Source organism: Physeter macrocephalus, chromosome 2 (assembly GCF_002837175.3).
Source record: "Physeter macrocephalus isolate SW-GA chromosome 2, ASM283717v5, whole genome shotgun sequence".
Taxonomy (NCBI): Eukaryota; Metazoa; Chordata; class Mammalia; order Artiodactyla; family Physeteridae; genus Physeter; species Physeter macrocephalus.
Window position 1 is genome coordinate 104330208 of NC_041215.1, and position 17456 is coordinate 104347663.

Below are 17456 nucleotides of genomic sequence, written 5' to 3' on the forward strand. Positions count from 1 at the left end.
TGGAAACAGGTCAGCTTCTATGGCTTCTTTTCCTCTCAGTAGAGGTGCTGACCAGCATGTGTTCTGTTGGTGCCTTTTCTGTCTTCCCTCCTGCTGTGTGGTGTAGTGGGGCACCGTGAGCCTCATTTCAAAGAAAGGGTCTGTGCCTCACCCAGGCTCAGGGTGACCCCGTGAACGGCAGCGTGGAGCAACAGATGGGGCTGGAAAGGGAGCCTCCAGAGCTTTTTCCGGGCCTTACCTTGGCCGACTCTCCTCATGCCCAGGTCTTCCTGAGAAAGCCTAGGGGGTCTGGCCTCAGCCCTGGTGCCGGATGCAGTGCTGACCCCGCGAGTTGTGGACAGGGCAGCTCAGCACTGCTTCGCCGGCAGCTCCTCCTGCAGAGCTCCAGGCCCCAGAGCTGCCTTCTCCTTTGAGAGCAGCCTTTTGGGAGTGGCCGCTTGGCTGGCAACTTTCCTGGAATTTCCGCCTCCCACAGTCCCATCACCAGACCCCTCGGCAGCCTCGGCCTTGCCCCTGGTCTCCGAGCTTGGTCTATACCATGTCTCTTAACCCTTCTTTCTTCATCCCTCCAATTCTTCTTCTCCCAACCAAGAAAGCTAACAGCTCTCTCATATTTAAAACACTGGAGGAGATGTTATGTTTCTTAATTTCGACTTTGGTTAATGAAGCATTTTTAAGGTGTTTATAAAACCAGTGGCAAGACATTTTACTCCGTGGGTCTCTAAGAAAAGGTAATATTAGTGAATCATTACTCAAAATGCAGCTTCCCTTGTCTTCATTCTTTATCAGCATTGTCTAAGTTATGAGTCTTACCAATTATTTCTTAGACTTCCTCACTCAAAGTAGAAAATAAAAAAAGCTCTTGTGGTTGAATGCATGCACTCATTTTCTGTAAACATGGTCATCAGGCTTTTCTGCAAAATAGTACATGTGCCATGCTTAGCTACAACACTAAAATAATTTTGATAATAAAAGTTAAAGAAATACATGAGCATTTGCAAGAGGACATCATTTTATATTGTCAGGAAGAAAGATTTATATTCATTTACTTACACAAATAGAATTTGCATTAGAGATGTTTGTGGTCTATATCAAAATAGTGGGGAATAAAATAAGAACAACATCATGGCTATACATCCCAGTTTGCCTACTGAATTACTGAAATAGGCTTACTGTCCTGGTGTTTGTTTGTTTGTTTGTTTTTTTGTGGTACGTGGGCCTCTGACTGTTGTGGCCTCTCCCGTTGCGGAGCACAGGCTCCGGACGCGCAGGCTCAGTGGCCATGGCTCACGGGCCCAGCTGCTCCGCGGCATGTGGGATCTTCCCAGACCGGGGCACGAACCCGTGTCCCCTGCATCGGCAGGCGGACTCTCAACCACTGCGCCACCAGGGAAGCCCTATCCTGGTGTTCTTAATAGTGACGTTTTTATTTTCGAAAGTGTTCTGGTTTGGATGTAAATTATATAGCTCCCCTCTTATGAGAGATGTGCATAATATGATTATAAAAATGATATGTTGATTATTGATTAAACAGAATGCAGACCCAAAACAGCTTCCTCAAGACCCAGTTGGCCATCCCATCATGCATCTGTCTGGTATTAAGCATGCCACAGGTGAAGCCATCTACTGTGATGACATGCCTGCAGTGGACCGGGAGCTGTTCTTGACTTTTGTAACAAGCTCAAGAGCTCACGCTAAGATTGTGTAAGTGATAAGGTTTTTACCCAGCAGACAGAAATGATTGCCTTTTTGGCCAAGTCACATTAGTGAAAAGTAACGGTTTGAAGAGGATAAGCTATTTGTTGGCAGTGTCCAATGTATTAGATTTGAAGTGAAATGGGATCAAAGTGTAGGCTTCACCACAGTTTGTCCCTCCATATAATAACTTCATTGTCCCAGGAATTTTTTCCCAATTGTCTGGCATAGAACTATTGGAGGGTTTTGGGTGTATCTTCCCTCTCTCCTATCTTATTCTCCGTTTAAGCACGTTCTCTGTGGTCTGCAGGCTGTGGGGCCTCTCTGAGTAGGCCTGTTCTGTGTGTTCTCATCTAGGTCTGTGGATCTGTCAGAAGCTCTCAGCCTGCCAGGTGTGGTGGACATCCTGACTGAGGAACATCTTCATGGCATCAACTCCTTCCGCCTTTTAACCGAACCTGAGAAACTTCTATCGACGGATGAGGTACTGCATTTTTGCTTTCAGTTTTAAAAGTAACTTCCTCAGTTTATGACACTTCGTATTTTCTTAAAAGATAGCATTGAATTTGGCACATCATAAAGGATTCCAGTATTCTTTGAATGCGTATTATAAATCACTATATTCTAATAGTGAATTAGTTCAAAAATATTCATTTTCCACATAAGTAAAGAAGTTGACTAGTTATATAAAAGATACTTGAGTGTCTTATATTTTCTAGTAGTAAGACCATGTGTTGCTTTCATACTTATGAAAGGATGTATGAGAAGAGAATAATGACTTTTATTTGCTGATACTTTCCCTGAGAATCCCTTGCCATTGCCCCAGTCTCAGTCCAACGTCCAAGTTCAAGTGGTAGCTCCACCATAGTCTTTCCTTATCCTTTAATCCAGGAGTTCTCTCTCCCTCTTGGAACTCACTCTCTCTCATTCATTTATATGCCTGTGTTCAACAGGCATCTTCTAAGTGAGCACCTACTGCCTAGGTGAACAAGACCCCTGTGGTTCTTGCCCTTGCAGAACTTAAAGTCTGGAGGAGAAGGCAAAGTGAACCTTTATTGCACTTTCTATCTTATCTTGAGCTTATGTATTTATGTCTATGTCTTACCTATTTCTCCTACCTAGTAAAATGCCTTGAGTGAGGGCCCACGTCTGATTCATCGGCATATTCCATACACTGCTTCCTACAAAGCAGAGTAAACGAGCAGAGGGACAGTGATAGCATTGTTGACATGTGAACGTTTCAAATGATTAAAACATTGACTACTGTATCTCAGGTTATCAGAAAATGCAGCAAGGGCAGTGTCCAGAAGGTTTTCTGCATAACTCCAGATTCTCAGTTCAGTGTTTACCCAAAAGAGCTTTATCATTTGGAAGAGTCCCTGTCTCTGGCTCTCACTAGCAGACTTAGTTGATAAAAATGAAAGTTTGGTGACTGAGAGTCTGAAGTCAAGGTTGAACCTCCCCCAAGGCAGAGGACAATGAGAGCTATGGGCTTTGCGTAAATGTTAATTAACCAAGCAAAGCCCTCCTGGGCCCTGAGGTGTGTGCGCGTTGATTCTGAGCATCTCAGGGGCGTGTCTGTGTACCAGGTCTGTGGAGAGCGGAGAACAGAGCTGTTGCGAAAGATTGCCTCCGTTAGTTTCATTCCTTTTTTTAACATTTGTCCTTCGCACGCTATATCTTTAAAAAATCGTTTCATTGCAGAAATTTTAAACACACACAAAAATAGAGACTAGTACAATGAATCCCCATAGGCCCATCACCCAGCTCCAACCATTATTAACACTTGCCATTTTTGTTTCATGTGTCTCCCCACTGCCCCCGCCCACCCGTACCCAACGCACTTTTGTGTGTGTGTGCTGGATTTAACTTTTCTTTAACTACCATTTTTGTTTGGTGATAAAACTACTCTATGTTCACTGTAGAAAAGACCTAATAATCTAATGTCGTTCTTAAAAATGAGTGATTATGTTTTGATTTGGATCACAGTAAAAGGTGGGAAAGAGAATCAAAAGGTCGTATGACTCCTTCCAGTCCTGACTATTTTACCTCTCTGGAGCCTTAGTTTTGTTTTTCCCCATCCGCTTTCTACCCTGGTCCCTGGGTGACCTCCTTAGGCCGCCTACCTACCCCACCTGCTGGTGAACCGATGAACGCTCCGGGCTCGCTCTTGGCTCCTGTAGTCACTTCTCTCCGTGAAAAGCCTGTGCTCCACCACAGTTCAGGGCAGAGATGTGCTCACCAGCAGTGCTGCGTTATCACTCTCTCCCTCCTTCCTCTCTGGGTGAGATGGCCTGTGACCTTCTGGTGCTCCCGGTTCATGAAGGAGAAGCCACTCCTCAGAATGGCCCAGCTCGTGGTGTGGCAACCCCAGGTCCAACCACGGGACTGTCTCTTCTGCTGTACATGAGGCAGCCTCAGACCCGTCCCTCTTCAGCCACCGCTGCCAGTGATGCAGCGCAAAGACCTGCACTCTCCCAGTGCCTGAGGTCAGCAGGCCAACTCTGACAAATGTGCTTCCCTACCGAAGCCTTCGTTAACCACAGCACTGCGGTTAAGTCACACGTGAAGCGGTCGTTTACTGTGTGTCTAGCTCTGTGCTAGCAGGGAGGGGGGGACATGAACGAAAGGAGAGGCCCTGGTGCCTGCCCTCCTTGGGAACAGAGGTCTTTTCTGTGTTGTAGGTATTTTGCGTGGGTGAGCTTGTCTGTGCCGTGATTGCTGATTCCGAGGTTCTGGCAAAGCGAGCTGCGCAGCGAGTGAAGATTGTCTACCGAGATTTGGAGCCACTGATCCTGACCATCGAGGTAATGAGTTCAAAGGTTGGGCCAGAAGAGCAGATTTCAGTGGCATATCACTTAAAATGCTTTTGACTGCAGAAACAGGAAAGAAAATCCAACTCAAAGTGGCTTCCAGAAAACAGGGGCTTTGTTGGCCTCAACCTCTGTCAGTGTTAGCAAGAAAGCTGATCTTCCGCCTCTCCTCCTTGCTGCCCATGGTACAGGCTTTATCTCCTGTGGTGACAGGTTGGCAGCCAGGAGCTTCCAGTTCACGTCCAATAAGCAAGAAAGAATGCCATTGTCCTAACATCCCACGAGTCCTGGGATCCAGCCTCATCAGGCACTTAGGTCACATCCCTCTCTGGATTCATGACTGGCAAGAACTGGTGGTTACTGCTGGTGGGGGGCGGGTCAGATTTCTTTGCGGTTTATGGGCTGTATGGGGGAGTGATGGAGACCTAAACAGAAATCTGAGCACTATTTGGAAGGGGACAGGTGAAAAGAATGCTGGATGGGTAACCAACAATGTTCAGGAGAGGGGACACACCCTAGGACTCCATATACACCTTCACCCAGACTCTTTCAGGTACACAGTGAGAACCAACAAGATGCTCTATGAAGCATATATTGGAGACACTAGTTTTAGATCCTTTAATGCATATCTTAAGTAAGTATGAGAAATAGATCCTATGATGCCTACAGCTATTTTGGCAACTTAAACAAATTGGGGAACTGCATTTCCGATCCTGTTTTTTAAAAAGGGTTTTGAAATTTATAAAGGTTTTCAGACTCATCTCCTTGAAATGATATGAGTATTCATCTGCATATATTTCATTGGTTCTTATAATTTACTAAGTAATAAAAGCATGAAAGTTGGGAAAGCATCATGAATAGATTAGATTCAGCACATACAGAGTCAGTGTAATCTCGGAATACAATATTATCTCCACAACGTAATAAATAAATTGGGCTCTAGGTGACTAGCATGCTCTGAGGCAGAAAATAAGGAAATGAGTTGGCCAAGATTAGTGTCTCCAGGAGAACTTGGCCTTGGGTATGTTTCCTATCATGCTGCTTTATGCCAAGGAACATAGAGTTTGTTTCTGGACAATGTCCTCGGTGTTCTGAAATTAAAATAAAATCATGTCAAGGAGACAAAAATATAAAAGTTTAGTTGGAGTCAAAGAGTGATTATGCTTTCCAAATTTTCCTGGCCAGTTTCAAATTCAAACATTCTGTTCCCTTCTTAAACCCTTTTCATTCATATGTTGCCTGCTCTACTGCTTGCTTACTTTATACATTCCTTCCTCAACATTTTGTTTTAGAGTTAGGCTTACTTCTTAGTAAGAAATTATGTCCGTAATACTTTATCAAAAATCTTGTTTGTAATTCTTTGCCCAATTCCAGTAGCTAAATATCTTCCCTTCCCCCTCACCCCGCTTTCCAGCCAAATAAAATTCCAAATAAGCAAATAGATACCACTCTGTTCCCACTCCTTCCTCCCCAACTTGGACCGGCACACCTCTAATTGTTTGCCAGAGAATCCCAGCATCAAATACCAAACTTTGACATCGTGGAAAAGAGCCACCTCATGTTTATTTCAGAGGTTAAGCTCTCCAAGGTTAATCAACTAGATCAAGTAGATTTAATCAAACTGTATAGCAAGGAAATATGCCCTGCTCCCTACACATTACAGTTCTTTTTAATCACTTTGCTGACCAAGAAATATTCAGGAAATTAGCTCCAAGTTACTCAAAGAGCAAGCAGCAAGGGAAGTGGAAAAAGATTAAACTTAAAAAAAAAATTGGATTTATAAAACTTAATTTCTGTTTTGAACCTAGAATATCTGAGTCTTAGATGAATAAGAAAATCATATGAATTGATTCCATTAGGAAGTATGTTATCAATCAGAATAGGATAAAAACAAATGGATCTCCATCACTATCACTACTGTTTAACCTAGCTTATGCTTCTTTGAATTTTTAATAGTTTGAATGGGGAAATGCTATCAAAACTCTTGACTCACGGGGTCAGCCTGATGCCCATGGTGAGAAAACTATGTTCCCGACCAGAATCTCTCATCAATCGTCATGGTCCACGACGTGACCATAGCTAATACCTAGAGTCCTCTGTGTGTTTACCTTGTTCTAAGCAGGTTTCCTTCATTAACTCACTAAATGCTCACAACAGTCCTATGAGGTAAAAACTGTTATTATCCCCATTCTGATGCAGAACCTGAAAGACACAGTTACCCAAGGTCCAACAGCTGGTCAGTAGTAGAAGCGATCAGCAGACACTCTATCGAAGCCCCTTGGCCCCATGGTAGTAGAAAAGAACCAACCCACTTTTTGAATGGAGGAAATGTCAGGATCACAATAGAACATCCCGTAAGGTATACTGATAGGTCTAGACACCGACTGGTGCCCAGAGGGAACCAGAGTTAGGACAATCCCTAGCCGCCAGCAGGCTGGAATTTCATAGATGGACAATAATCCATCGTAGAAAGGCGGGCAGGAGCTGGCATGTCACGTTTGCCAAGGACCCAGGGATTACAGCAAGATGAATTCCTAAGGATAGGTAAGAAAACCAACCTAGATTATTATAGCTACATCCCTGATTATGTGTACCTACGACTGTACCCCTTCAGTAGGCATCTGGGAGAAGCCATTAGGAACCAGAATATAAGTGGATTTGTGGTACCCACTCTGGACTTGTAATGGAATCTTTCTTCCAGGGCTGGAGGTCCCAGGTGAAAATGCTGTGCTCATACCCCCAGAGGAGCTTGGGGCTGGCAGGCAGGGCCACCATGTCCTTATCAGTAGAGTGTCTTTAGCTAACACTGACAGAGCACTTATTATATGCCGTGTAAGCTCTTTCATGCCTCATTCCATTCTATTCTTTCCACAACCCTATTGGAGCTATGTGCACAACTCTACCTTCATTTTACAGATGAAGCTCAAAGGGGTGAAGTAATAGACCCACAGTCAAACAGCTGGTAAATGGAGAAAATGGACACGACTCCGACTGGGTCCAGAGCCCAAGATCTAAACCCCTGTGTCTTGTTCATTGGCTGCATAACATGGGCTGTGGAATGAAAAGAATAATCTGCCTGGAAATATTAGTTCCATAATGGGACCACCTGGTGCTAGGTGTTTTCTAAGCATCCTTTTTTTTTTTTTTTTTTTTTTTTTTTTTGATGCGGACATTTGTGTTTGCTCCATGAGGAGTCTTTCTGCAGCCTGGTTCTCAGCTCAGCTCATGCTATTCCAGAGCAAGAGAAGCACTGCACAGACTCAGACGATGCAGCATCACATGTGGCTACTGCTGTCGGGCTGGGTCTCTTGCCCCGGGGGCCTCACTTTTCTGTTCTCTTTCTAGGAGGCTATACAACACAAGTCCTTCTTCGAGAAAGAAAGGAAACTGGAGTATGGAAATATTGATGAAGCATTTAAAATGGTGGATCAAATTCTTGAAGGTAAAACTATCCGAAAAGAATGATGAGAGGGGCAGCAACCCTGGCCTGCCCAGTTGTTATACAGAGGGTGTCTGTTTTTCTGAAGGTCCGGAAACTGAGGCTCAGGAGCTCAAACTCAGCTCCTCAGGTTAAGGAGCAGGACCACGGTCATACAACAGCCACTAAGCCACAAAGCATTGTGGATTGATAGCTTTTTTAAGGATTTCCAAAGCCCATGTTTCTTTCTGTTTCATCCTTTCTGACTTCTCCCTCCCCCCTCCATCTCTGCTTTCTCCTTCCTCTCTTCTTTCCCTCCGTCTCCTTCCCCACTTCCTTGCAGACTTCCTTTAGTTATGTATATATGTAATGAAAATTAAATTTCCCTCTTGGAAATCAGTTGATTTGAACTTTCCAATAAAAGTTTTGTAACTTTTTATTTTGAAATGGTTTTAAATTTCAGAAAAGTTGCAGAAACATTAAAGAAACTCCTAATTACCCAGATTCCCCAAAAGACATTTCATGACACTTGCTTTATCATTCTCTGTGTGTGTGTGTCTCTGTCTCGGTCTCTCTGCCTGTCTGTCTGTCTCTCTCTCTATATATATAGAGAGAGAGAGACATATACACACACACATTTTTTTCTGAGCCATTTGAGGGTAAGTTACTGACTTGATGCCTCTCTCCTCCTAAATACCACAGTGTCCATTTTCTAAGAACAAGGATATTATCTTACATAAACATACAGTTTTTAAAATCAGAACATTAACATTCACATAATACTATCATTTAATCTACATACTTTATTTGAATTTTGCCATTTGTCTTAGTGATGTCCTTTATAGCAGGAAAAAAAATGATTTACCGTGGGTCTTAGATATGCCCTCCTGTCATACTGCTGTGCTGTAAAATCTATCCCTAACGCCTGTCATGCAAGATCTGATTAACCCAGATGTGTTGCTGGGTGGGTGGGCTGTCTGTACCATATATCGGGGCTGAGAATAAGTCATTTGCATCTCCTGTCTTCAAGTGAATTTCCAGGATATTAGCCTCAAGTGCATGCTAGATGCTACCATCTCCTTAATTTTTCTCTCCAACCCTGATCTCAAGCACAGGAGGAGTCCTAAAACATACCATCCCAGAGCTGTGCCATATATAATCAGTAAGTCCAGCCACTGAGCTGAAAGCCTATCATGTCTCTTCACTCCATGGCTGTATAAAACCTGAAGCTGGTTGGAGCTGAGTGGATAATGTCACCTGGAAGCTGTAGAAAAGACACCTTGTACTGTCACCCTGCCAGTATTCCTTGGCATCCTGTCTTACTAGCTGTGTGACTTTGCAGGGCACTTCTCTGGGCTCAGTCTTCTTGTTTCAAAATCACATGGATAGGGCTTCCCTGGTGGCACAGTGGTTAAGAGTCTGCCTGCCAATGCAGGGGACACGGGTTCGTGCCCTGGTCTGGGAAGGTCCCACATGCCGCGGAGCGGCTAGGCCCGTGAGCCATGGCCGCTGAGCCTGCGCGTCCGGAGCCTGTGCTCCGCAACGGGAGAGGCCACAACAGTGAGAGGCCCGCGTACCGGAAAAAAAAAAAAAAAAAAAATCACATGGATAAAATAATACTGACCTCAGTGACCCATTATGAAGATTACAAGAGATAATACATGTGTGCTTGGCACAGAACTTGGGGCATAGTAAGAGAGCCATAACTGTGAACAATAATTATTATTAGGTTTGGATATTTTTGTTGTTCTGTAGAAAAGGTTGTCTATTATTGAGGGAACACACCGGCAGGTGTTTATCTATCAAACCCAATGTTTCCCAGTTTTTCACACTAGAAGATGCTTCTAAGACCTGCCTGGAGATTCCTGTGCGCTTTTCTTGGAATTCTGGAGTTGAAAGACCCAGGGTAGCCCAGGAATCTGTTTTTGACAAATTTTAAAACAAATTTTAAAACAAGATGCTCCCTGGCGAGAGCATCTTGGAAATACCGATATTTAGGGAAGTTCCTCCACTTGTGCCATAAAATGTCCTTGCTCTGTTCTTTCCATAATATGTTTGTGTGAGCATTCAGTTATTGTATTTTTACTCAACATCTTGTTTAATTATTTGATTTAGTTAGGTAAAAGTTGTTCAATCTGTCTCTTACTTGAGTTTTAACTTCCCATACCCTATCGATAAGTATAAAAGTGAACCGGAAGCTCTAAAAGGGACATTTATACTACTTCTAAGTTTTCATCCTCTTGACTCACTGGTTTGAGGGGTTTTATTCTTACTCTTCAGTTGTCATTTGGATGAAGAATTTTTGACTGCTTGTTTCAATGAGAGACTAATCATAACAGCACTTAATTGCCCCTTAGGAAAATAGATGCTCCAAGAAAAAGAATATTTAAAAGATTAAATATGTAGAGCATCACATCAAGTCTTAGACCGTGTTCTTGAAGGGAATGATATTATTGTTGGCTTTTACCAACTGTGCAGATGTATCTCAGCCCTACGTAACGCTGGTGTTGTAGCCCTAGAGGGGCATGAAAGAACACAGTTTACAGATGAGCCCACTAAGGCTAGAGAGACAGACAGTTGACCAGGAATCAAATCTATCTACGTTTCCCACCTGTGAAGTTAGCGTTCTCTCCTCTGCATTATGCTGCTTCTCATTCATCTCTTTAAAATTCTGTGATCTTGGTTGAGCTTTACACTGACAATCTCCGTAGCAGGATTTGCAGGAGATCTCGAAGCCCTGAAACTGGGGTTGTCTTCCCCACACCCTGTCCTTTTGGGCATGGTACAGAGAGACTCCCTCTTATCTTAATGGCTTTTCATCTTTAAGGAACTCATTAAAATGTAAATACGCCTAAAGGAATCACTCCTAAACCCATACTTGGATAACATTTTATCTCAGGGATTAGTTGAACAAATTGGTTTCCAACCGAGAGAGTTGAGAGCAACACCGTGGGGTGAGGAGAGGGCACCGTGGGTCCAGGGCTACGGGGCTGGGCAGCTCAATGTAACAGGGCCCTAAAACATTGCCTACCTTACAGGTTTAAGTAGAAACAGCTCTGTGTAATACTTTTTAGCTCTGTATTTTTTTCAATGAAGTAGATACTTAACCAAATTAATTCTGAATGGATAGGTGAAATCACTAATATTGCAAACCATGGATTTTAGCCTCCTGACAAATGGGTTTTTCAATGTACATTTTTGATAAGAGTTTAGATTGAAATTGAGATCTGGGTTCTTGACATTTCAATGTTTATGTTTTATAAAAGAAGTAGAATCTGTTTATTCTTCTGTACTCTTTCTTTACTCAGATTTTGGTTGAGATAGGAAGTCCAGATTCTAATACAAAAGATTTCCTTGGGAATCTCCCTCAAATAATTTACAAATCACTCTTATTGGGTACATTTTTAATTTTTAAAAGTTCTGCCTTCCACCTAACATGATGACTGATGTCGTATTGTGTTGTTTTTTCTTACTTCTGTCTTTCAAACAGTTTTTAGAATTCCACTTTGATTTATGAAGAGTGATTTGAGTGTATCTCTTTGTGAATTTTTTTAATGGTAGTTCTAGAAGTGAAATTTAAATTACAGTGTATCTGGTAGCAACACGTTATCAATTTGAGTAAAGTATAGAAACCTTACCTCCCTTTACATCCCTTTCCTCTCCCTTATTTAAATACAATTGTCTTTAAAAATTTCTTCTTCATGCATTGAAAATCACATGAAGCAATGTTATAATTTTGTTTCAAATACAATTTAGAAAACTCAAGAGGGGAAGGAAAGTCTATTGTGTTTGCCCATAGTTGTCTGCTTACCATTGCTCTCTCACTTTCCTGATGTTCCAAGATTCCTTTAAAAAAAAAAAAATTTCCTGTTTGTTTCAAGAACTCTTAGCCAATCATTCTTTTTTGATAGGTCTGTTGAAGACAAACCCTCTCAGCTTTCCTTCATCTGAGAGTGTCTTTTTAATTTCTTTTTTATCCTTGAAAGTTATTTTCACTGGATATAGAATTCTGAGTTGACAGGTCTTTTAGCACTTGAAGAAAGATGTTGTACCAGTTCTTCTGGCCTCCATGGTTTCTGATGAGAAATCTGCTGTCTTTTGAAGTATTTTTCCCCAATAGGAGAGGCAGTGTTTTTCTCTCTCTTCTTTCAACATATTTTGTTTTTAGTTTTCAGAAGTTTGACTGTGATGTGTCTTGGCATGAATTTCTTTGGTTTATCTTCTTTGGGATTTACTCAGCTTCTTAAATCTGTAAGTTGGTGTCTTTTACCAAGTTTGGGAAATTTTCACATATTACATCTTCAAATACTCAACTTTAATGATACAAATGTTCAGACTTTAATTTTAATCACAAATGTTTCTGAGGCTCTGCTCATTTTCTTTTCAGTCTATTCTCTCTGTTGCTCAGGTTGAGCAATTTCTACTGTTCTGTATTCTTGTTCCCTGATGATTCCCACTGTTCTCTCTATTCTGTTGTTGAGCTCATCCACTGAGCCCCTTATATTTTGAGTGTTGTATTTCTTAGTTCTAAAATTTCCATTTTGTTCTTTTATATCTTCTGTTTCTTTGCTGAGATTTTCTATTTTTTTTCATTTTTTCCAAGTGTTTATGTAAATTAAAGCATTTTTATGATGGCTGCTTTAAAATCCTTGCCAGATAATTCCTACATCTGTGTCATCTCACTGTTGGCATCTGTTGATTGTCTTTTCTCATTCAAGTTGAGTTCTTGGTATGATTAATGATTTCGATTTTATCCGGTTCACTTTGGATATTATGTTATAAGACTTTGGATCTTATTTAAATCATCTATTTTACCAGAACTCCTCTGACCCTGTGTTGGAAGGAACAGGGGGTGATGTCTTGTTATTGCCAGGTGGGGCATGGAGGTCCAGGTTCCCTGTAGGGTCCCCATTAACACCACCCCAGCGGAAGGTTTGGGGTACCTCATCACAGCTTGATAAGGGTGGAAGTCTAAGCTCCCCACTCAACTTTTGCAGACAGAGATAGGTCTGCAGTTTTTTCTGTAGTGTTTGGCTAGACCAGAGTAGGTATTGCATAAAAGTTTTCTGTCTTGATAGGCTTCCGCTTTCCTGGTCCTTTGGCTAGAGAAAGTAGGCTTTTCTTGGGGGATTTTTTTTCTCTTTGCCTGTTGGTGTTTCTGGATTTCTGCTTCCCTGGCACCAAGTCTGGGATATATGAAGCAAACAATAACAAAACCCACTGAACTCAACATTGTGTCTTTCCTTGGGTCCCAAAGTCCCTAGCTGGTTTGTCTTCTCCTCTACTTTTCAGAACCTTCTTATGTTTCTTTTATTATATATAATGTCCAGAATTGTTAGCTGTACTTAGAAGAAGGAACAGGGAGAAATGCATCTACTCCATCTTGCCTTGGAACTGGAATGCTCCTTGCTGTAGTATTTTGACTCTGAAAAGTCACACATCTTTCCCTATTACTCTGAGACCTACCATGCTGGCAGACATGACACATTCCCCTGCAGAACTCTTCTTCAAATATGCAGGTATAATAAAAGCTAACTATTGTTGTTTGTGGCTCTTCACCATGTAGCTCACTGCCCCAGCAGAAGCACTGTCGGTGGAATTTCTCTGTAATGAGATAACACCTGAGGGGTGCTACCTGTCCTATCTGACTGCCTCCTTGATTCTGGAATATTTTTCTCTAACAGGTGAAATACACATGGGAGGTCAAGAACATTTTTATATGGAAACCCAAAGCATGCTTGTTGTTCCCAAAGGAGAGGATCAAGAAATTGATGTCTACGTGTCCACACAGTTTCCGAAATACATACAGGTAATGTGGGGACCATTATGGAGGGGACGTGGCTAAGTGGTTTCTATCAACAAGATATACCAAGAACAATTTAGAACATTTTAGAAACTGAAGGAGTTTGGAATACTAATAGCCATATCCATTTGGGTATTAATAACCATACAACTTTAAAACTTTTAAGATAGTATTATGAAAGTACTGGCCTTCTGTTTGTGGATCTGTAACTTTAAAATCAGTTATGGGATCAGCCGGTCTCTTTTTCTATACTCTTGGCACTGTTAAGAACACGAAAGAAATGATGACTGTAGTCAACACTGCTGTATTATATATGAAAGTTGTTAGGAAACAGATCCTAAGAGTTCTTGTCACAAGGAGAAATTTTTTTCTTTTAATTGTACCTGTATGAGATGGTGGATGTTAACTAGACCTATTGTGGTAATCGATATATGTAAATCAAACCATCATGCTGCGTACCTTAAACTTATACAGTGATGTTTGTCAATTATTGCTCAATAAAACTGAAAAAAACCCCAAAATTTAACAAAGGAAGGCCTGCCCTCCAAAACTTACAGTCACCTAACTCACATGAAGCAATTAGGAAATAGTATTGGGAAGAATGCAACCAGCAAAGTCAGAATTTACATACGTGGAAGAATTAAGAGAATGGAGGTTTGTGAAGCCTGAGAATCATCCAGGAAGTCTCATGAAGATGAAGTCTTAAGCTGGGATTTACAGTGAGAGTGAGGTTTGTCTAGAGGGTGAGAGGAGTAGCCATTTCCAGGGAGTTCCACACCAAGATCAAAAGCCACTCATTCGTTCGTTGATTCATTCACTTGTCCCTTCTGCAAACACTTTTTGCCTGTGTCCTGTATGCCAGGCAGCATGCGTGTAAAGAAGGAGGAATAGTAGGAAGACTGCCCAAGCTGGATGTGCCTGCGGTGGCTAGTTTAAGCATCAGGGTGAAAGTAAGGGGAACAGACACTGGAGTCTTGATTCAGTAGGTCACAAGGAGCCAGTGTCATTACCAGAGCAAGTAGGAATGTGGAGAATGAGGCCTCTTAGAAGGTGAAACCCTAAGAAGGATCAGGCGAATTCCATTCCATTCCTGTTCTGCCTCTCACTCCCTGTGTGACATTGGTCCCATCACTTCATTCCTCTTGGGCTCCCCACGTATAAAAATGAGTTATTAAGACTTAATGACCTGGACTTCCCTGGTGGCGCAGTGGTTAAGAATCCGCCTGCCAATGCAGTGGACATGGCTTCAAGCCCTGGTCCAGGAAGATCCCACATGCCGTGGAGCAACTAAGCCCGTGCACCACAGCTACTGAGCCTGCACTCTAGAGCCCACGTGCCACAACTGCTGAGCCCGCGCGCCTAGAGCCCGTGCTCCGCAACAAGAGAAGCCACCGCAATGAGAAGCCCGCGCACCGCAACGAAGAGCGAGCCCCGCGCCCCGCATGCCGCAACTAGAGAGGGCCCGCGCGCAGCAACAAAGACCCAATGCAGCCAAAAATAAAAAATAAAAGAACAAATAAATAAATTTATAACAACAACAACAAAAAAGACTTAATGACCTCAAACATTAGGATGGCAAGGAAGAGCAAGGCCTACATCCAGGGAAGACCCACCAGCCAACTGAATCCAAATGGAAGGTGAGGAGTGCTCATTCTCCAGTGGAGACAGTGGTGTGCAGGGAAAAGAGCCAGTCTGAGAGAGGCTTGGAAGGCTTCGAAATCTCACTGCTGCAGGAAGCATATCCCTAGGGGTTAGTCTGAAAAGGATACCTTGGGTGTACTTCATGGGGAAAACATTTTTTTAAATTTTATTATCACAAAAATATCTCACTGATATTGGAAGGACTACTTAATGTTAATGATAGTTTTGGTGCTGTCATTATAGCTAAATACTACTGAGATCAGCACGGATGCATGCTTAGGTTACTGGAAATCATCCCATTATTTAGTATAACCACACAATTTGTGTATCATGTACAACGTTAAGGAATCAAAATGTGTAAGGACTATTCCCACTCCCTTGCTGCAGATGGGTCAGATTAATGAGAACTGTTACCATTCACAGGACATAGTTGCTTCAACCTTGAAGCTCCCAGCTAACAAGGTCATGTGTCATGTAAAGCGTGTTGGCGGGGCTTTCGGGGGGAAGGTGATGAAAACAGGCATCATGGCAGCCATCACTGCATTTGCTGCAAACAAGTAAGTGGAGAAAATCTGTTAAGTAGACTAAAAATAAAACGAGGTCACATTGAATAGTTTCAATATTGCGGTTAAGGAGGAAGAATCTGGGTCAAGGTTATTTAAAATCACATATAATATACAAATATACAAACAAGCTGCCAGCTTATTACAACTTCTTTATTTTATACTGTCAAACTACATACTATAAAAACAAAAATGAGAATCAATTACTGAAAAGAGTAAAAACCACAGTAAAATATATAATACCTGGAGAGTAGACAGAAGCAGATCCTGAAAGGGTGGGGTTACTTGTCCTTAGCACCTGCATATCTACATAGGTCAGTTCAACCTTTTGAGGTAGACATTTATATCTATCTATATATCTATACCTATACATATCTCAAAAGGTTTATATACATATAGATAGATATAAATATAAGTGTATCTCCAAAGGTGTGTGTGTGTATATTTTTTTCCCCTTAATTTAAATGGAAAATTTGCTTCTGTTATGCTTACCTTTATTTATAGTACCATTTTTCTTTAAGGGTGTCAGACTATAACCATAGGAAATTGTCTTTGGAACAGGCCCACCTAGAAGGCTTAATTTCTTTGCTAAGTAATGTACGTCAGTTCCTCTGCCCCATGACACAAAAAGACCTTCATTCCAGACCTGTCCTATCAGGGAATACTTGGCAGTCAGACACCACTTGAGTTCCACCATTTGTAACCATCTGTAATGTGGCCTTGGGACTGTTTGCCTATCACGGAGGTGATTATCACAGTGGGAAATAACCCCAAAGCAATACCCCGGAGCCTTGGGCCCGAGAGCCCCCTTGCATAAGTAGTGAGTGCCAGGCACTGTGCCCTGGCCCAAAGGAAGAGGAGGTCACTGGTGTATGCCTGAGAGCAGCACAGCCTGGGCTCAGGGAGTCACTCTGCTGTTCTGCAGTGTGTGTGGACGCCACCAGGCTCTCACTAGGAGTTACATAAACCCCAGATAATACCTGTTAGTTAAAAGAGTTTACCTCTCCCGATTTTTTTTTTTTTTCCTGTTTCAGGCATGGTCGTGCAGTCCGCTGCATTCTGGAACGAGGAGAAGACATGTTAATAACTGGAGGCCGCCACCCTTACCTTGGAAAGTATAAAGTGAGTAGAAGGATGGGGGATTTATGTTGTAAATATAACATTACAGAAATGCAGAGGGCAGCATCTGGCTACTCTCTACTGAGGAATAACAGTGAGCAAATCAACAAATTGTGCGTCACACTTTCTCTTCCTTGTGCTAACTGATTACTGGCTGGTTCAGTGAAGCTTTTCTGCTTTCCTCAAGATACCAGTTTGTGGAAAAATACGAGCTGGTATTGGCTGCTACAGAGTGCATGTGAGTATATACATACGTCCATGAAATTGGATCTGATAACCACACTATTCCCACAGTTTTATACGTGGGAGGTAAAAACAGAATAATTTCTGTAACAATAATGTTATGCAAAATTGCAAATGCTTGCCAACAGCTTCCTCGTTTATCAGTATGTCAAAGGTATTTT

General features: G+C 42.1%; 1 protein-coding gene across 1 annotated transcript in view; it reads left to right on the plus strand.

Annotated features, from left to right (window-relative positions):
* The window catches only part of LOC102992680 (aldehyde oxidase 1), a 72840-nt gene that overhangs the window by 29471 nt on the left and 25913 nt on the right, over positions 1 to 17456 (plus strand). The window contains exons 17-23 of the mRNA XM_024124762.1: positions 1535 to 1704; positions 2053 to 2179; positions 4380 to 4502; positions 7854 to 7950; positions 13611 to 13735; positions 15794 to 15927; positions 16968 to 17055. Coding sequence (XP_023980530.1) covers positions 1535 to 1704; positions 2053 to 2179; positions 4380 to 4502; positions 7854 to 7950; positions 13611 to 13735; positions 15794 to 15927; positions 16968 to 17055 — 864 coding nt within the window. The remainder of the gene's footprint in view (positions 1 to 1534; positions 1705 to 2052; positions 2180 to 4379; positions 4503 to 7853; positions 7951 to 13610; positions 13736 to 15793; positions 15928 to 16967; positions 17056 to 17456) is intronic.